General features: G+C 43.0%; 1 protein-coding gene across 1 annotated transcript in view; it reads left to right on the plus strand.

Annotated features, from left to right (window-relative positions):
* EIPR1 (EARP complex and GARP complex interacting protein 1) overlaps positions 1-22,323 on the plus strand; it is a 379,053-nt gene that overhangs the window by 326,737 nt on the left and 29,993 nt on the right. The window contains exon 6 of the mRNA XM_073625428.1: positions 5,573-5,709. Within this exon, the coding sequence (XP_073481529.1) occupies positions 5,573-5,709 (137 nt within the window). The remainder of the gene's footprint in view (positions 1-5,572; positions 5,710-22,323) is intronic.

Consider the following 22,323-nt stretch of genomic DNA (forward strand, 5'->3'; position numbering starts at 1 on the left):
ATGTGATGGATCAGAACACAATAGTCTAAGTTGGTGAAGTAAAATTAGAAAAATATATAGATTAAACTATTTTCAGAAATAAAAAGCTGATAATTGGCATGTGCGTATGTATTCACCCCCTTTGTTATGAAGCCCATAAAAAGCTCTGGTGCAACCAATTACCTTCAGAAGTCACATAATTAGGGAAATGATGTCCACCTGTGTGCAAAAAGAAGTCTTTCTCTCAAGCATTGGACCATTTTTTTTGGCAAAAGTGGTCATGGTGGTCCCCATGTAAGAGCAGAGGTTGGGGTTTGGTTAAATCCAAATGGACATTCTGGATCTCAAAGATCTAAACTCTATCTATCCAGTAGTATTCTCCTTCCTCCAAGGAGAGAATTTCTGGCGTCGATCGACCTCAAGGATGCTTTTCTCCATGTGCCGTTCTTCCCCACTCACCAGAAATTTCTACGCTTCAAGGTAGAAAATCTTCATTTCCAGTTTGTAGCTTTTCGGGCTAGCTACTGCACCTCGAGTGTTTATAAAGATCCTGGCTCCTCCTTTAGCCAGGTTAAGGGCTCAAAGTATAATGATACTAGCCCACTTAGATGATCTACTCTTGATAGATGAATCGGTAGCCCATTTAAACAAAAAGTCTGGTCACCGCAGTAAGCTACCCGGAATACTTTAGGTTGGATCCTCAACCTAGAAAAATCCTCCTTAAAACCATTAAGGAGAATGCAATACTTAGGGCTGATCATAGATACAGTCCTGAAAAGGGTATTTTTGCCCCAGGAAAGAATCGGTTCCTTAAAGGAACTGATTTGGTTGGTCAAAACGAAGAAGAATCCTTCTGTTCATCTTTGCATGAGTTTATTGGGAAAAATGGTGGCTTCTTTCGAGGCCGTTCCTTATGCGCAGTTTCATTCAAGACTGCTGCAAAATAGTATTCTGTCAACTTGGAACAAGACGGTCCAAACTCTGGACCTCCCAATGCGTTTATCTGCCAAAGTGCGTTAGAGCCTCAATTGGTGGTTAATATCCAAAAATCTTCAAAAAGAAAAATCCTTTCTACCGGTTACCTGGAAAGTAGTAACAACAGATGCCAGCCTTCTGGGCTGGGGAGCAGTCCTGGAAGAAGCGTCTGTCCAAGGGAAGTGGTCTAAATCAGAGTTGACCCTGCTCATCAATATTCCAGAGATTAGGGCAGTATGCCTGGCCCTAAAGGCCTGGACACTCAGACTACGGAATTATCCTGTCAGGATCCAATCCGACAATGCTACAGCTGTGGCTTATATCAATCACCAAGGGGGCACCACGTGCGGCCCAGAGAGAGGTGAATCATATTCTGTCTTGGGCAGAAATCAACATCCCTTGCCTATCAGCAGTTTTCATTCCAGGGATGGGGAATTGGCAGGCAGACTACTTGAGTCGCCAACAATTGTTCCCGGGAGAATTCCTTCACACCGACATCTTTATGTCAATATGCCAAAAATGGGGAGTTCTAGACGTGGATCTGTTTGCGTCCAGGTTCAACAACAAGATCGACAACTTTGTGTCAAGGACAAGGGATCCGATGGCATATGGAACAGAAGCCTTGGTCTTACCATGGGATCAGTTTTCACTGATCTATGCATTCCCTCCTGTTCTGCTGCTTCTGTGTCTCCTACGCAGGATCAAGCAAGAGGGAAAGGAGGTGATTCTGGTGGCCCAGGAGATCTTGGTTTGCCGAGATCATAAGGATGGTGGTAGGGGACCCTTGGACCCTGCCCCTGTGGCCAGACCTTCTCTCGCAAGATCCGGTATTCCATCCTACCTTACAAATGCTAAATTTAACGGTTTGGCTATTGAGACCCACATTCTAAAGGACCATGGGCTGTCAGCTTCAGTAGTTTCTACCTTGGTTAATGCTAGGAAGCCGTCTTCCAGAATCATATATTATAGAGTCTGGAAGGCATATGTCTCCTGGTGTGAATCCAGGGGTTGGCACCCCAGGAAATATAGGTAGGATCCTTGAGTTCCTAAAGATGGGATCAGTAATTAAGCTGGCCTTGAGCACTATCAAGGGCCAGGTATCGGCCTTATCGGTGTTTTTTCAACTACCACTTGCTTCACACTCTTTGGTTCGTAACCTTATCCAGGGGGTAACGCAGATTAATCCCCCAGTTAAGTCACCCCTTAAACCTTGGGACTTAAATTTAGTCCTGTCGGCTTTACAAAAACAGCCTTTTGAACCGATTCAAGATATTCCCTTGATCCTCTTGACGAGGGAGATAGTTTTCTTGGTTGCCATATCTTCTGCAAGGAGAGTATCAGAGTTGGCTGCTCTTTACTGTAAAGAGCCATATTTGATTATTCATAAGGATAAGGTTGTATTGCGGCCTCATCCTAATTTTCTACCGAAGGTAGTGTCAGGTTTTCATTTAAACCAGGATATTGCTCTGCCTTTTCCAGAACCTCGTTCTATGGAAGAAAAGTCACTACGTTCTCTTGATGTGGTGAGAGCGGTCAAGGTCTATTTAAAAGCGACTGCTCAGATTCGTAAAACAGATGTTTTGTTTGTGTTGCCAGACGGTCCTAAAAGAGGACAGGCGGCATCAAAATCTACCATCCCTAAATGGATTTGTCAAGTGATTGTTCAAGCTTATGGTTTAAAGATAAAAATTCCTCCTTTTCATATTAAAGCGCGCTCCACCAGGGCTGTTAGTGCTTCTTGGGCAGTGCATCACCAAGCCTCCATGGCTCAGATCTGCAAGGCTTGGTCTTCAATCCATACATTTACCAGATTCTATCAAGTAGATGTAAAAGGTCATGAGGATATTGCCTTTGGGTGCAGTGTACTGCAGGCTGCAGTATAAGTCCTCTAGTCTCTTGGTGCCCTACTTTTGTTGTGTCTCCCTCCAGTTGGCATTGCTATGGGACATCCCACATAGTAACTACTATGGCTCTGTGTCCCCTGATGTATGAAAAGAAAATAGGATTTTTAAAACAGCTTACCTGTAAAATCCTTTTATTTGAAGTACAACAGGGGACACAGAGGTCCCTCCCTTCTTGGTATACACGTGTAATGCTTTGCTAAAAAACTGAGGTACTACCAGTAGTGGGAGGGGTTATATAGGGAGTGCACTTTTTGTCTTAGGGCGTGCCAGTGTACATCACCTGAAGGTGGCTTATAACCCACATAGTAACTACTATGGCTCTGTGTCCCCTGATGTACTTCAAAGAAAAGGATTTTACAGGTAAGCTGTTTTAAAAATCCTATTTTTCCAGCACTGCCTTAACCCTCTTGGGCATGGAGTTCACCAGAGCTTCACAGGTTACCACTGGAGTCCTCTACCGCTCCTCCATGACGACATCACGGAGCTGGTGGATGTTGGAGTAGAGACCTTGCGCTCCTCCACCTTCTTTTTGAGGATGCCCCACAGATGCTCAATAGGGTTTAGGTCTGGAGACATGCTTGGCCAGTCTATCACCTTTAGCAAGGCAGTGGTCATCTTGGAGGTGTGTTTGGGGTCGTTACCATGTTGGAATACTGCCCTGCGGCCCAGTCTCCGAAGGGAGGGGATCATGCTCTGCTTCAGTATGCCACAGTACATGTTGGCATTCATGGTTCCCTCAATGAACTGTAGCTCCCCAGTGCCAGCAGCACTCATGCAGCCCCAGACCATGACACTCCAACCACCATGCTTGACTGTGGGCAAGACACACTTATCTTTGTACTCCTCACCTGGTTGCTGCCACACACGCTTGACACCATCTAAACCAAATGCAGTAAGTTTATCTTGGTCTCATTACACCACAGGACATGGTTCCAGTAATCCGTGTCCTTAGTCTGCTTGTCTTCAGCAAACTGTTAGCAAGTTTCTTGTGCATCATCTTTAGAAGAGGCTTCCTGTGTCAAATGCTTTTGCAAAACACAGGTATGAATGGAGAACAGGTTTGTTAAATTTGGTTTTATCTCTCTCATACTGGTCACTGGAAGTTCAAAATGCCACATCATGGCAAAGAACTCTCTGAGGATCTGAAAAAAAGAATTGTTGCTCTTCATAAAGATGGCCTAGACTATAAGAAGATTGCCAAGACCCTGAAACTGAGCTGCAGCACAGTGACCAAGACCATACAGCGGTTTAACAGGACAAGTTCCACTCAGAACATGTCTTGCCATGGTTGACCAAAGAAGTTGAGTGCACATGCTCAGCATCATATCCAGAGGTTGTCTTTGGGAAATAGACGTATGAGTGTTGCCAGCGTTGCTGCAGATATTGAAGGGATGGGGGGTCAGCCTGTCAGTGCTCATACCATAAGCCGCACACTGCATCAAATTGGTCTGCATGGCTGTCATCTCAGAAGGAAGCCTCTTCTAAAGATGATGCACAAGAAAGCCTGCAAACAGTTTGATGAAGACATGCAGACTAAAGACATGGATTACTGGAACCATGTCCTGTGGTCTGACGAGACCAAGATAAACGTATGTGGTTCAGATGGTGTCAAGCGTGTGTGGCGGCAACCAGGTGAGGAGTACAAAGACAAGTGTGTCTTACCTACAGTCAAGCATGGTGGTGGGAGTGTCATGGTCTGGGGCTGCATGAGTGCTGCCTGCACTGGGGAGCTACAGTTCATTGAGGGAACCATGAATGCCAACATGTAGTGTGATATACTGAAGCAGAACATGATCCCCTCCCTTCGGAGGGCAGGGCAGTATTCCAACATAACAACTCCAAAAACCACTCCAAGACTACCACTGCCTTGCTAAAGAAGCTGAAGGTAAAGGTGATGGACTGACCAAGCATGTCTCCAGACCTAAACCCTATTGAGCATCTGTGGGGCATCCTCAAACGGGAGGGTGGAGGAGCGCAAGGTCCCTAACATCCACCAGCTCCGTGATGTCGTCATGGAGGAGTGGGAGAGGACTCCAGTGGCAACCTGTGAAGCTCTGATGAACTCCATGCCCAAGAGGGTTAAGGCAGTGCTGGAAAAATAGGATTTTTAAAACAGCTTACCTGTAACATCCTTTTCTTTGAAGTACATCAGGGGACACAGAGCCATAGTAGTTACTATGTGGGTTATAGGCCACCTTCAGGTGATGGACACTGGCACGCCCTAAGACAAAAAGTGCACTCCCTATATATATATAGGCTTAAGGCAGTACTGGAAAATAATGGTGGCCCCACAAAATATTGACACTTTGGGTCCAATTTGGACATTTTCACTTGTACTCACGTGTACTCACTTTTGTTGCCAGCGGTTTACACATTAATGGCTGTGTGTTGAGTTATATTGAGGGGGCAGCAAATTTACACTGTTATACAAGCTGTACACTCACTACTTTACATTGTAGCAAAGCACTTTTGTGAGATACTGTATGTGTGTATATATGCGTGTGTGTGTGTATATATATATATATATATATATATATATAATTTAATTGTTCTACTTACATTGTGTTCATTTACTGGAAAAAAAACTGTAGTTTCCCTTTAAACTTATATTTATAGTATTTTGTCTCATCATATGTACATGTATCTCTGGGGCTGCCATTCACTCATTAATCTTACAGTTCAATATCTTTTTTTTTTCTTTTCTCTATGGACAGCTCTCAAATTCTGCCACACTGGAAGGCAAAGGGCAGCTGAAGTTTACCTCTGGGCGATGGAGCCCTCATCACAATTGTACCCAGGTGGCCACCGCCAATGACACCGCCATCCGAGGCTGGGACATTAGAACTATGAGGTAATAAATTAAGAAGCCCAATCTTTATTAATCAAAATCTAAACTTGTCAGTGGCGATCATCTGATTTTTAGTTCAAAAATTGTTGCCATCGTGTCTGCACTGTGCTTTGTAATTAGATTTTTTTTCCTTGTGCCTTAAGCAACACTATTTCATTTAGCAATAAGTGAATAAAAACATTTTGCTTTTAATGAAATTCCTACCTGCATTGTATTTGAAAACAATTTTATATTACATGTTCATTTTGTTCCTGAAAAAAATGTCTAAATTGTTAATGGTGAAATCATAGATTTTGCTTATTTTAGGCAAGAGGTATATTGAGCTTGCAACACTTATATTTTTATTAGTTGAAACTGATGACAGTGAAATTAGATACATTTGAAAACACAATGACAGGAACATTTTATGAATATTTTGCAATTTGAGTTTAGTTGACAGCATAGGCTTGCTTCAAAATTGTAAAAGAACCTAACGGTTAAGGCTGCGCTAGAAATAAATATAAAAATAATTTTTTTTTTTAAATAAATCAAATAAAAAAGCTGCTGGCTTCTGAAGTCCTAAATACAAAACTCAAATCAGTGAAAAACAGGGGGTGGGTGCAGCGCTAATAACAGTATATATATCCAATAATGAAAAACAGGAAATATAAAATTACTTTCAAATTTTCAGAAATGGTGAAAAACTGGGCTCTAATGCAAATGGAAAGCAGCGCTTTTGCTGGCGAACATGCCTGTCAGGTCACATATGCGGGAATAGTGGAAGTCAATGGGGCTTGAACCTGCAAAATCCAAAGTTCCCACCGAAGGCTTATATGCAAGTTCTTTGCCATAAAAAGTGTATGGGGACCTGGGTCCTGCCCCAGGGGACATGTATCAATTGGGAAAAATGTTTTTTAAATGGATGTTTTTTCAGGAGCAATGATTTTAATAATGCTTAAAGTGAAACAATAAAAATTAAAAATTCCTTTAAATATCGTGCCTGGGGGGGTGTCCATAGTATGCCTGTAATGTAGCGCATCTTTCTCGTGTTTATTACTATACCACAGCAAAATGACATTTCTAAAGGAAAAAATGTCATTCAAAATTGCTCGCGGCTGTAATGAATTGCTGGTTCCCGGCAATATAGAGTAAAAATCAAAGAAAAAATTGTGTAGGTTCCCCCCACCAGTCCATACCAGGTCCTTCTGGTATGGATGGATATTAAGGGGAACGCCACGCCAAAAAAAAAATGGTTTAGGGGTCCCCCCCAAAATGCATACCAGACCCTTATCCGAGCACGCAACCTGGCAGGTCAGGAAAGGGGGGAGAGTGAGCGCCCCCATAGTATGCCTGTAATGTAGCGCATCTTTCTCGTGTTTATTACAATACCACAGCAAAATGACATTTCTAAAGGAAAAAATGTCATTCAAAATTGCTATCGGCTGTAATGAATTGCTGGTTCCCGGCAATATAGAGTAAAAATCAAAGAAAAAACTGTGTAGGTTCCCCCCACCAGTCCATACCAGGTCCTTCTGGTATGGATGGATATTAAGGGGAACGCCACGCCAAAAAAAAAATGGTTTAGGGGTCCCCCCCAAAATGCATACCAGACCCTTATCCGAGCACGCAACCTGGCAGGTCAGGAAAGGGGGGAGAGTGAGCGCCCCCCCCCCCCCCCCGAAAGATACCAGGCCACATGCCTTCAACATGGGAAGGGTGCTTTGATGGGGACAAGAGCCTCATCTCCTCCAACCTTGCTCGGTGGTTGTGGGGGTCTGCGGGCGGGGGGCTTATCGAAATCTGGATGCCCCCTTTAACAAGACCCCCAGATCCCAGCCCCCCTACGTGAATGGGTATGGGGTACATTGTACCCCTACCCAATCACCTAAAAAAGCAGTGAAATGTGACAAAAGACAATAACCGGTTTTTGACAATTCCTTTATTAAAAATGTCTTCTTCTTTCCCCCGCTTCTTCCTCCATCTTTCTCCGCCTCTTCTTCCGGTCTTCTCCATCTTCCTCTGGCTTCTACTTCCCCCTCTTCGTCCTCCAATCTTACTCCAGCCGCCGCTCCCGCTGAACATTCAAAAATGAATCTCCCCCGATGCAGCGATGGGAGGCATGACATCACTCCAAGACCCACCCCCCGGGGCATGGTGGGTCAGTGATGTCACAATGGGCCGGGGTCTCCGGCTGACGTCATCCGGCAGCCATGCCCCATAGTTATATATGAAATGTGCGCTATGGAAGCGGACAGAACGGCTGGCCGCAGCGTTGGAGGAGGGTCTATTTTTTATGTTCAGCGGGTCGATGGCGGGAGTGGCAGAGGAGAAAGACCGGAGGATGAAGTGGGGGAAGAAGAAGCCGGAGGAAGAGCAGAGTAAGAAGCAGGTGGAGGAAGAAGGAGAAAACCGAAGGAAGACCGGAGGAAGATGGAAGAAGAAGCGGGGGAAAAAAGAAGACATTTTTAATAAAGGAGTTTTCAAAAACTGGCTATTGTCTTTGTCACATTTCACTGCTTTTTTAGGTGAATGGGTAGGGGTACTACCCAATACCCAGTCACATACGGAGGGGCTAGGATCTGGGGGCCCCCTTGTTAAAGGGGGCTTCCAGGTTCCGATAAGCCCCCCGCCTGCAGACTCCTACAACCACCGGGCAAGGGTTGTGTGGATGAGGCCCTTGTCCCCATCAACATGGGGACAAGGTGCTTTGGGTGGGAACCCAAAGCACCCTTCCCATGTTGAGGGCATGTGGTCTGTTATGGTTCAGGAGGGGGCCCTCGCTTGTTCCTCCCTTTCCTGACCTCCCAGGTTGTGTGCTCGGATAAGGGTCTGGTATGGGTTTTGGGGGAGACCCATATGCCATTTTTTTTTATTTTGGCACAGGGTTCCCCTTAAAATCCATACCAGACCCTTCATTTTGGGGGGACCCCATGTCAATTTTTTATTTTTATCTTGCTGTGGGGTTCCCCTCAAAGTCCATACGAGATCCGAAGGTCCTGGATTTTTTGAATAGCTGGATTTTTGGAATTCCACACCATAATATTTTTTAATAATTACATACCATTGCATGCATTTGAAAAGTTAAAATTAAGGAATAAACCAAACTGATGTGCATTCGCTAATTATGCTGCTGAGTACAATGTACGTTTTCAGGTGGTGATACCATTGGTGGAATTCACACACATTGGTTGAACCTTTGAAGGTAGCAGGCATACCACTATGCTATGGAGCCGAGCACAATCATACATAGAAAATACTATTACTAATTTTTGATTCTTTTCATTCTATACAATAATGTTTTGCATTTGAGGCATTAATATTATGGTACCAACCATGCTCATGTGCCATTGGCTATTCTGTAGGGATGAGCCGAACACCCCCGGTTCAGTTCGCACCAGAACTTGCGAACAGGCAAAAAATTTGTGCGAACACCGTTAAAGTCTATGGGACACGAACATGAAAAATCAAAAGTGCTAATTTTAAAGGCTTATATGCAAGTTATTGCCATAAAAAGTGTATGGGGACCTGGGTCCTGCCCCAGGGGACATGTATCAATACAAAAAAAAGATTTAAAAATGGGCGTTTTTTCAGGAGCAGTCATTTTAATAATGCTTAAAGTGAAACAATTAAAATTAAACAATTCCTTTAAATATCGTGCCGTGGGGGGTGTCCTTAGTATGACTGTAAAGTAGTGCAACTTTCCCATGTTTAGAACAGGACCGCAGCAAAATGACATTTCTAAAGGAAAAAATGTCTTTTAAAACTAATCGCAACTGTAATGTATTGTCGGATTCCAGCAATATAGATAAAAATCATTGAAAAAAAAATGGTGTGAACCCCCCCCCAGTCCATTACCAGGCCCTTTGGGTCTGGTATGAATATTAAGGGGAACCCCGCACAAAAAAAAATTGCATGGGGATCCCCCCAAAATCCATGCCAGGCCCTTCAGGTCTGGTATGGATATTAAGGGGAGCCCTGTGCCAAAATTTGAAAAAGAAATGGTGTGGGGGTCCCCCCATACCAGACCCTTATGCGAGCACGCAACCTGGCAGGCCACAGGAAAAGAGGGGGGATGAGAGAGTGGCCCCCCTCCTGAACCATACCAGGCCACATGCCCTCAACATGGGAAGGGTGCTTTGGGGTCCCCCCCAAAACACCTTGTCCCCTTGTTGATGGGTACAAGGGCCTCATCCCCACAACCCTTGCCCTGTGGTTGTGGGGGTCTGCGGGCAGGGGGCTTATTGGAATCTGGAAGCCCCCTTCAACAAGGGGGCCCCCAGTTCCTGGCCCCCCTATGTGAATGGGTATCGGGTACATTGTACCCCTACCCATTCACCAAAAAAAAGCAGTGAAATGTGACAAAAAACAATAACCGGTTTTTGACAATTGACTAAAATGTCTTCTTCTTTCTGAGTGGTCTTCTTCCCCGAGCTGTGTCTTCCGCCGTCATCTTCTCCTGGTGCTGTCTCTCTTGCCACCATCTTCTGTCGCTGTCTTCTATCGCCCTCTCTCCTGCCATCGCCTATTTCTCCGGCCGCTGTATTCTTCCCCGCCGCCATGTTCTTCCATGCCGCCGTCTTCCTCCTTTGTGTTTTCACCCGCTGTCTGGCTGTGTAAGAGACGCCAGACAGTGGGTGACAACACAACGGAGGAAGACAGCGGCGAGAAAGAACACAGTGGCGGGAGAGGCAGTGACAGAAGATGGCAGCAAGAGAGACAGCACCAGGAGAAGACGGCGGGAGACACGGCTCGGGGACCACTCAGAGCTATTTTATAATAAAGGAATTGTCAAAAAACGGCTATTGTTTTTTGTCACATTTCACTGCTTTTTTTTGGTGAATGGGTAGGGGGGCCGGGACCAGGGGGCTTCCAGATTCCAATAAGCCCCCTGCCCGCAGACCCCCACAACCACCAGGCAAGAGTTGTGGAGATGAGGCTTCTGTCCCCATCAACATGGGGACAAGGTGTTTTTGGGGGGGACCTCAGCAACCAGCTATATACAGTGTTAAAAAAAGAACCGAAAAACACATCAAAAATCGCATCACAAACGCAACAGTTGGATTTCTGGTATGGTTCTATTGAAATCTATTACCCGCAAACCGCGTGAAAAAAGTCCCCAACCATTTCCAAAAACGCACTGGCCGCAAAACGCATAGATGTGAACTAGTACCATGGGAAACCATGTTAAATGGACTGTAGAGCATTTCTTCAAACTGCAAAACGCACTAAAAAGTGCATAGGTGTGAACCTAGGGTCAGGGCCAGTTCACATTGGAGCGATGCGGAACCCTGGGAATCCAGTGCCGGTTCCCACATCGCATACAACTGCCATATGCAAACTGCTGGGAGTGTCAGTAGAAAGCTAATGACACTCCCAAATCAGTTTGCATATTGCAGAGTGAATGGCAAATTCAGACAACACCCATGCGATCCGATTCTGCTGCGGACCAAAAAAGGGTCCTGTGCGAGTTTGGTCCGAATGTGATGCAAATTCAACCATACAATTTGTATGGATGAGTTTGCACCACATAGACATTGCATGTGATTTGCAGTGTGGGGCAAATCACATCCAATGTCGCACAGCAGTGTGAACCGGCCCCAAGGCCCCTTTTATACTTGTGCGACTTGTCCTGCGACTCCTGCGTTCATAGACCTCAAGATTACACTGGCATTGCTTCAAATCACATCAAATTTGCGGCAAGTCGCATAAAAGTCAAACCAAAGTAGTGCAGGGACGAATTTGACCCACTTGTAGGATGCACAAGTGAGAATAGTGCCTAATTCAAAGGTATTATCCACGAATCTCATTCACACTGCTGCGACCTGAAAGTCACACTATTTTGCTGCCACTTTGCAACTTGACCCTAACGTCTGGGAATGCCTATGTAATATTGCGCCCCATGTACCTCAAGTCACATGAAAGTCACACCAAAGTAGTACAGTGACTACTTTTGAAGTTATTGCAACTTGAAGTAGCACAGATATGAATGGTTATCATTGAGAATCATGGGGTACAACTTGTCATGCAACTCGGAGGTCCAAATTTGCTGGAAAAGTCACCCAACTGTGAAACCAGTCATATATATTTTAATAGAAAGGAGCTCTCATTTATATTTGCATAGTCCTTACTGATTTACATCAGCAGAACAAATGCAGTAAGTAATGTCTGCACATGAGCCAGAAGCAAATGTGTGGTGATGCCAATCAAATCAATGAACTCCACCCACACCAAATCTAACTACCACATCCACCCGCACATTGAGTAAGCACAAGTACATATCCTACACTTACCCAGCAAATGAGCAGCACCTCCTCTTTGATAAAGAGGGCCATCGCCATCTCCACCTAGATGGAGATCCTGACCAGCACAGGAACTTCCGGGTAATTACAATGACTCATTTCCGGATCAGAAGGTGAAACCACGCTCTTTTGATCGCAGGCACGATTAGAAATTTTTTTATTTTAGTTTATTTGCAGATATGCGAATCTGTATTTCTACATATAATGATATTTGAAGGTAAACTTAAGGGAGTTCGATAAGAATTGGTGTCCCTGATAGCTGCAGGTGAACTACAAAGACAAAGGCCCAGTTTGAACCCTGGTTCACACTGACAGTGGGAGAAAAGCGTGCGAGTTCAGCCAAAATCACACGATTTCATTCCCGCATGTCATTCCCGACTATGGAGGGAATTTCAGAGACTTCTGTGTAGGTTTCTGCACTGATGGCAATAAAAATCGCACCTGAAGTCGCCAAAAGTAGTACAGAAACTACTTTTGGAAATTGCGGCGCCTCACCACTTAGAACAGTGCAATTGCCGCCGATTTGACATGTCAAATCGCACCAATGTGAACCAAGGCTGACACATACAACATTGCCTATCCACCAGCTGAATTCATTACCTGCAATTCTCCACAGCTGTTACATATAAAGATTCCACCTTTATCATTTACTTGCAGGTGTTCTGAAGAGATTCGTTTTTTTGGTGCACAAATACATATAAAAATTGTAAGATATAAAAGAAAGATATTGCACTTCCCCAAAACCACCACCCCCAAAACTAATGAAAAAGAAGAAAGAAAAGAGAACAAAAAACACAACACACAAGCTCAATAATGTACTTTTATTTTGCCAGCAAACAAAATTATGTACATTTATTTATGTCATTTACTACCATAAAAAAAAAATCTACAGGATATATGGTGCTACATTTAGCAAAATAGTTAGCAATTGGGTTTTAAGGGCCCTGTTCATAGGAGCTTACAATCTAAAATTTGTATAAACCTTAGAGTGGACACAGCTTTACTTTCAGTGTATAACGGGTAACATTTCATACTACAACTACTCGCCCACCAGCCCACATCATTTTTATCTGCAAGATTATAGCAACATACTCAACAGTCATTATTCTTACAAAGCATTCCAACATAATATTTAAAAAGGCACATATTCAAAATATAACACCCACCACCAGCCCACAATCCATAGGGGACCATGTTCTGCTGGAAGCTGCATTTCTGTGTACATGATTAAGCAATGAGATCAAAGAGTAAAAGGTCAGCACATGCTCCCAAACCATGTTTGCATGGTCAGACAGGAACAATACACACAACATTGACAATATGGCCACATAAACCCACTTTTGATGGAAAAAATGCACAAGAATTTCAGAAAACAAACAGCCCTAGATGGGCGTTTGTCAATGTGCACAATATCATTCCTTCTCCCCCCACAAATCACAGCAAAGAACCTGGCCTTCTCAGGCCAAACAAACCCCCCCTACTGCAGCCCTTTATGTAAGATAGTTTGTATTGTTAGCACAGTGACACACGCCCAATAGAAGTACACGCCCACCAGTATCTTTCAATCTGTCTCTTCATGTATGTCTAAAGTGATTGCACCTGATGAGCAGGAACACATAATACTATTTGCAATTGAGTTAGCCCTTGGCTATGTGCATTAAATCTCCAACTACAGGCCAAAGATCAAAATCCATTTGCATGCACATAAACAAAGCAACAGTTTTCTAAGCATATGTACCTGTGCAGTGTAAACCCTACAATTTTAAATGTCCAAGTCCCTGGGCATGATTAGTGCTAAAAAACATTAACATCAGTCCCTGGCTGCAATGAGCTTCCAATCCTGTCCAAAACTAACTTTCTTACATTAGAGACTTTTTCGACAGGAGAGAAATAAAATGCCAGCATGTCTTTGGATTGTGGTGAGAAACCCACACAGGGAAAACATATAAACGTCAACACAAGCATTAGCATGTTGGGGAACTGAACCAACAACCTCAGTGCTGCTAGATGGAATTGCTACCCATTTAGCCAGTGGGCAGCCTCACACATATTGTCTGCAACTCTGTGGTGTTAACCAGCCTTAAGTCCATAGCCATGCTCAGTGTCACAAGCAATATACAATATATTGTCCAAAGTATTGGGACGCCTGTCTTTATACGCACATGAACTGTAATGGCATCCCAGTCTTAGTCCGTAGGGTTCAAAATTCATTTGGCCCACCCTTTGCAGCTATAACAGCTTTAACTCTTCTGGAAAGGCAGTCCACAAGGTTTAGGAGTGTGTCTATGGGAATGTTTGACCATTCTTCCATAAGTGCATTTGTGAGGTCAGGCACTGATGTTGGACAAGAAGTCTCAACAGTCTCAACTCTAATTCATCCCCAAGGTGTTCTGTTGTGTTGAGGTCAGGACTCCGTGCAGGCCAGTCAAGTTCCTCCACCCCAAACTCACTCATCCATGTCTTTATGGACCTTGCTTTGTGCACTGGTCCAAATCATTTGGACCATATTTCAGTAACATTTAGGGAATTATATCATGCTCTAAACATTATTTCCATGTGCACTACTCAAGGTTTTAGCAGAGTAAGGGGATTGGGGTTTGGGCATTATTTGTTTTCAGGGAACTATAGTAAACTTGATTTTGGGAGTATATTTTTTTACCAGCACTATAGTGAATACCGTTTTACCACTAATTAGCGCTAATTTGTGGTATTTAGTGCTAATTAGCACCGCGGCGCTATAGTAAATGACCCCCATAGAGTCTTGTGCCCCTAAATGAATCTATATAGCATTAACTTTGTTGATTTTAGTTGTATAAGAATGACAATAATCATAGTACCGAGGGGGAAAAAAAAGGTTGTACTCTTTTACTATGCAAACTTGTTATTTTTAAACCTCCCATCCCCCCAAATTTTCAGCGCAATCTCAAATGTATTACCTCTGTCCTCTAAATTTGTGTTTCCAATTACTGTTTTTCTTGTGATTCCAAAAAAACAATAAAAAACATACCAGACAAGAGCTGCCATTGTCGTGTTTGGGTGGCCAATGAAAAAGTTTGGTAAGTGGGAGGAAGTGAACTGGAATATGACCTTGCAATCACTAGATCAATATGCATACTAGATTGCTACCAATTTAGGGATCCTGGGGCAAGGGGTATGTAAGTAATCTGTAGAGGCTTTCAGGAGCCAGGTGTATGGACTTTGATGATCCAGTGTCCTCTGTAGAGCCAATTTCCTGTTAATAGCCTAGTGGAACCTGGTGTTGTTTTTTATTTTTGCTGTAGCCAATCCATTTCAGGGTTCAGGGAAGTGTTGAGAACATGTTAAGTGTTCTTCTGTTAGTAGTCGGAGATTTTGCACATTGCTGTAGTAGAGAGTGCTTGTTTTAGCAGTTTGGATCAAGAGGGGCTCTGAAGAAACAGCATGGTTCACCCAAGTACACAGCCTGCTGAGCACTATACCTGTATATACCACTAAGTAATTCCTGCATGGTGTTCTAATGTAAAATCCTGCATCGGTCAGCAAAATGTACACAAGCCTATTTCTGTGCATGGGGAGGCTTCTGGTGCCTTTCCTTCATGCCAGGAGGAATATAAGGGGACTCCAATTCCCTTTTGAGATTGTAATTTATACAATGACCCCACCCAACTTCATATTGTCATATGCTTGGAAATAAATTTATTCTGGAATAAACTCTCTTAAAAAACTAATGCCAGAGATAGGACAGCTACATCATTTTGACTTAAGCATATGACTAGGCTTTTCAAAGTTAGTCTTTAGCAGACCTGTGCTCTCTGACAAAACCTTCCATCACTGTTTTCAGCCTGGATAATAATAAGAGAAACAAAAGGCAGACCTAAAGAATACCTTCAAGCGCATACTGCAGCTGGTCATGTGAGCAATGTTGAGTCATTGGTCATGTGCCACAGGGGCCTTGCAAGTGTCCCTCATATCCTTTGGTAGACCACAACCATGTCAAATGACCACAGAACTCCAAGGATTCATAATTGGAATAATACGAATCAATGTTTTCTATGTTGGCCTTCCCTTCTTCTTATCACTGAGAGTGAAACAGTATAACACTGTCGGACATCACTTTGTTGAATGACAGGATTGAGAAAGGGGAATTGTCAGTCATGACACTAAAGCAAGAAAGCAAGAGCTGTGGCCCTGGAGCAATCACATGCTGCCGGAACACAGCACCTGTCTTTGCTTTAGCTTCATATAGAGGCTCTTAAGGATTGGAGCCACTACAACAACCTACGGCTCAGAAGCATACCAGAAACTATGGAAGCAGAGGCCTTAACAGTTACTAAAGTAGCAATCTTTAATAAGCTGCTAGATAACCTGCCCTGCCACATCTATAGACCTGGACTGTGTACATGTCCATGTGGGGGGGGGGGGTTGGGCTTTACAGGCAATCCTCCCATAGGAGCCCAGCCAAATTAGGTTTTTCTTCTCTCCCCAGGGTGCTGTGTGTCTCCTCCATCTTCTTTTATATATGCTCCTCGTCCTGAACCTCCTGGTGATAGGAGCTGGCGGGCGCATTTTCTCCCCAAGGATGGAGGTGGGGGCCTGGGCCAGGGTGTGGCCACCTCCTCTCCTCCTCACACAGGTGACTGCTGCACTGTAGCTGATGCAGCTGCTGGAAATGGGGCAACACCAAGGGAGGAGGAGGAGAAGAGATGGCAGCTGGGTTTCCAGTCATAGCCATGAGGTAAAGGGCTGATATGTCTGCTTTCACTTGCAGAAATTCCCCTGCCACTACACACTGTCTTGCCCTGCCTCGCCACTACGTACTGCCCTAACTTCCTCTATATACTGCACTGCCACTACATACTACCCAATACCCTGACCTGCCATTACATACTAACCTGACCTGCCAATGCTTACATCCCACTGTCATGACCTGCCACTACATACTGCCCCTGACTTTTCCCTGCATAATGTCCAGACCCTCCACTACATACTGCCCTGACCTGCCAGTGAATACTGTCCTGACCTGCCACTGCATATCACCCTAACCCACTACTACATACTGCCCACTGCGCTGCTCTTTCGCTACACATTGCCCTGTCCTGTCACTGCATACTGCTCACTGCCCTGCCACTGCATAATGTTTACCTACTGCCCTTCCACTTCCAGTACATACAGCTCAAGGCCTGCTGTAACCCACGAACAGATACTGTTCATGGCTCAGCACTTCTTTACTAGTACAAACTGTTCACTACCCTGCACTTTTCTACTGTTACACACAACACACTCCACAGCTATTGACTGCCTTTTTATACTGCTCACTATACTGCTTTGTGTACTGTTCATTGCACAATCTCTACATACTGCTCTGCAATGACACTACATGCTGCGACTACACATCCCACACACTAGCATCGACAGTTGCATGGGAGGGGGTCCCTGTCAGATAGTCTATACAGGGCCCCATGATCTCTAAGGCAGCCCTAAAGTGCGCAATTCACTCTGAGCCCTAAGGAAGGTAAGTACCTTCTTCAATTCCCTAATTACGAGCCAATATCCCTACTTAATATAGATTTAAAGCTGTTTATAACATGGTGGCCATGAGACTAAGATGTAATATCTAGGAGGTCATTCACCTGGATCAGGTGGAATTTGTACCTACCAAGGAAACTCAGGACAATATTATTGGAGCCCTGGATGTTATGCAGTCTGCCAGGTCAGGCTCCACTCCCCTCCCCTATTTCCACATAAAATTAGGGTGAACCCAAATTTCACTCACTGGACTGGATGTAGGCACAGTGGCACCCCAAAAAGTTTTGGTGTATGCCCATGACTTGTTCTTTTTAATAAATCTGACAGTTTCACCCCCAATTTACAAGTTAATATTGGCCATTTTTGCTCCCTCTCTAGCTTTGAAATATCAAAAGTCTGAAGCTTTGAATTAGTAACATCTAGGATTTTCCTATGCATATGAACCACTTTTCTCTTCAAGTAGTCTGATTTAGTCATTGAATGCCTAGGCACTATGATTCTGCGGAACCATTACAACATCTATGCAGCTTATTTTCCTCTCCTATTACAAAAGAACAACTGAAGATCAACATCCTCACCTACCTTCTGTATCTATTGCAAACCCTTCCAGTGCACATACTTTCTTCCTTTTTAAAAACTGTGCACACAATATTTCTCCAATTCTTGTAGTTTCACATTACCCCCTAGATTAAAGTGATCCATTCTCTGCTTGAATAAATCACAAAGTGGCATTGCCCAACCAGACATCTCACATTATCAAGCTGTGTGCCACTTGACTAGATTTATAGAATAATACCAAAATGGCCAATCCAAACAAAATGTGTAAGTGGAACAGGCCACCCCCAAAGTGCCCCTTTAGTCCCTGCCTTGGTGTCTGGATAAAGTACCTGCCTCCAACAAAAACCACCCAACTATTGGTACTACATGTGTCATCTGCAAGAAACACTTTCTTAGAGAGGTCATCTTCCTGTCGCCAACTCCCCCTCCTTTCCCCAATCATAGGTAACCCAAACTGTTCACCTGAATTGAAATACTTTAGGTTTCAAGGATTTAGCCATCTTTCATCTCTGCAGAGTGTACTACTTAATTAAAGGCGAAGGTCACCTTTTCTACAAAAATAGCCTTTGCAGTCAAGGGGCCAGGTAGATCTAAAAAAAAATCTGTGTAGCTTTGTAAAATAATCATCCATTTAATTGTTTACCTGTAGGCAATTTGGGTCCCCTCCGAAGCCTGCATAAAAAACCTATTTCTTGCAGTGGGTACATAACTTATAATCAGAATTTACACCTGTCCAACGAGACAATACTGTATTACACACAAAACATTGGTTTGTATGAAATATCAGGAATCCACTTTTAAAATCCTTACAGGATAGTACACAACCTCTCAGGTACTCCATAAAATGTACCCAACAATTCTTGGCACGTGTTGAAGATGTGGATGCACCATGGGGGGACACCCTATACATTTTTTGGTTCTGCCCAGTACTCAGACTCTTTTTGGCTAAGGGTCAGAGGATAGCTAAAAAGTTTACAGACATAATATTGCCAACCTTTTTTTCTGCTACATCACAACACATCCCTAGGAAAACCTATAAAAACTCAGTACTGCCTAATTCTGTTATTACGGAAAAATGTTGCACTACAGGGTACTGGAGGAAAAAAAAACAAGCCCCCTCCATTGCTTATGTTTATAGCCTTAGTCAATAATATCAGCCAAATGGAAGATCTCAACTCTACCAGTAGAGGCAACCATTGGAAATGTTGACAGATGTGGTTCTACTGGACCAAATTTACAAATACTCTTGAGTACACAACACTCCTACAGGGGAATCCTATGCACTCTGTACAAGAGTAGCTGTTGCCGATCGTAGATGGTTGGGCTCTGGCCCCCACCCTTTTTTTAATTGGTCCTATGCTTTCCCCTCCCCTTCACCCCTACTTCTTTTATTGCCATCCAAATATTTTTGTACCTCCCCACTATTTCTTGCAAATTGTTTACTTCTTGGTCACATATTAAATGTATGCACTGGAAAATATGTGGTCCTCAGATTGATTATCCATGTTCATGGAATACAATACTTCTTGACTACCATGATCCCCCCACAGTCTTGATGTGCTCACAGTAAGTATTTTCTTTTTTCACTGTTATTTTTGAATTCTACATTGTGGTTTGTGCTATGAAACTCTTTTGTAATAAGAATATCCTTTACCAGGAGGTTGTGTACTGTCTGCAGTGTATGGGCCCTTTTTCCGTAAATAATTTACAAAAAATAATTTTACTTTTTGTGAGCAAATTTCTAGACATTTGTGAGCAGGATACAAATATCACAATAGAGTTACCTAAATTTGCGAATGTGAATGCCTTTGTCATTACTCAATTACACTGTGTGGCCTACTGGAGGCACATAAATGTGTCCCATGTACATCCATCAGTCTCCAGGGCGTCAATGAGCATATATACTTGCATTCACAGTAGAGATCATCATTTTTACCACATGTCTACATAAAATAAAAACGTTTCTGCTATAAATAATTGTGATTAGATTTTGCTGTACCCTGATGGATGGAATTAGCCATTGACTCCTTATTTGTGGTAATGTCCTCTTTTCTTTCTTTTATTTTTATTTTATTTTTCATTTACTCCTTTTATGCTACAGAGAAAATAGGAGGCTTCTGATTCCCCTACAGAACTTCATAATGGCCGCTACTATCAGGAGATTTTTTGAAGAGTGATCTTTCTATTTGAGCCCATAAAAAATAAAAGAATAGGAAGGAGGATTCCAGTGATCGGAATCCACCCAAAAATTACATTTACATTTTCTGAGAAATTTTGCCTTTACAAAAATCACTGAAAATTGTGCAGCTACATGTAAATTACGGCATCTCGAATTAAATATTACAATCACTAATTCTAGTTGCTTTTATTATTTTGCTCTAAATGTTCTAATTTCTGTAAATTCTATTTTGTTTGCACTCAGACAGAAGACAACACTCATAGTATGCCTATTAAGGGAGAATTTTTTTCTCCTCTCCTTTTAGTCCTGGTTGTGATTTTGATAAGCATTGGAGTGATGTTATACACATCCGTTGCTATAACAACTGAGGTCTGTGCAAGCTTTTTTAAGCTACAGATTATCCCCTTTGCACACAGTAATTTATCACTAAACTGAGGAGACAGATCTTAGCTATAGCGGCGGCTGCCTTAACAGTGGGGGGGGGGATTTATTTTCAGATTTGTATGTCCTGCTTTCACCTGAAATCCTGCATCTTGGTATATTTATCTTTGCAAATTAGCTGCTTAGCTGTATTTACCTTCATTTCTATACATGCCAAGCTTTATGAAAGCCAGAAGGTGACATGAGAGAAAAAAATGTGTGCATGTGTACACACACACACACCCTCGCACACTACATTTTATTGGGCATTCCATTTCAAAGCATGGGCATTAATATGGAGTTGCTCTCCTTGGCTGATGTAACAACCTCCACTCATCTGGGGAAGCTTTACAATATTTTGGAGTCTGGGAATTTGTGCTCATTTAGCCAGAAGAGCATTTGTGAGGTCAAGTACTGATGAAAAAAAAAAAAGACCAAACATTCTATAACCGCAATTCTAAAAAGTTGTGATGCCGTGTAAAAGCAACATAAAATCAGAATGCAATGGTTTGCAAAGCTCACAAAACCCATATTTTATTCACAATAGAAAATATACAACATTCCAAATGCTTGAACTGAGAAAATGAACCATTTTAAGAAAAAATAAGGTAATTTTGAAATTAATGGCAGTAACATGTCTCAAAATAGCTGGGACAAGGCATCAAAAAGCTGGCAAAGTACAGCCCCAATTCCAAAGAAGTTGGGACAGGGCCATGTTTACTACGATGAAGCATCCCCTCTTCTGGGATCTAAAGGGACATTTGAGAACTGAGGAGACCAGTTGCTGGAGTTTTGGGAGAGGAATGTTGTCCCATTCTTGACTGAGCAAATGCTCTAGAACCTGGATATATCTTTCAGCATTAATGTTTTTTTTTCCCATTCCATATGCACTAACTCATCCCCATACCATCAGAGATTTGAACTGAGCACTGATAACAAGCCGGAAAGGTCCCTCTCCTCTAGTCCAGAAGACGCAGTGCCCATGATTGCCAAAAAAGAATGTCAAATTTTGATTCATCTGACCACAGAAGTTTTCCACGTTACAACAAACTATTTCAAATGAGCTTTGGCCCAGAGAAGACAGCAGCGATTCTGGATCATGTTCAGATATGGCTCATTCTTTGCATGATGAAGCTTTAACTTGCATTTTTAGGTGTCAGGGTGAACTGTGTTCACAGACAGTGATTTTTGGAAGTATTCCTTGGCCCGTGCAGTGATGCCATCACAGAATCATGCCTGGTTTTAATGCAATGCCATCTAAGGGTTCGACGATCATGGACATCCAGTATTGCCTTTTGGCCTTGTGCCTTGCACATAGAGATTTCCTGAGATTCTCTGAATTGTTTGATATTATGCACTGTAGATGATGATATACAGTATCTCACAAAAAATAGTACACCCCTCACAATTTTGTAAATATTTTATTATATCTTTTCATGTGACAACACTGAAGAAATGACTCTTTGCTACAATGTAAAGTAGTGAGTGTACAGCTTGTATAACAGTGTAAATTTGCTGTCCCTTCAAAATAACTCAACACACAGCCATTAATGTCTAAACCGCTGGCAACAAAAGCGAGTACACCCCTAAGTGAAAATGTCCAAATTTTCCCTCCCCGGTGTCATGTGTAGACATTTCCACTTAGGGGTGTACTCACTTTTGTTGCCAGTGGTTTAG

This window comes from Aquarana catesbeiana, linkage group LG04, assembly GCF_042186555.1.
Source record: "Aquarana catesbeiana isolate 2022-GZ linkage group LG04, ASM4218655v1, whole genome shotgun sequence".
Lineage (NCBI taxonomy): Eukaryota > Metazoa > Chordata > Amphibia > Anura > Ranidae > Aquarana > Aquarana catesbeiana.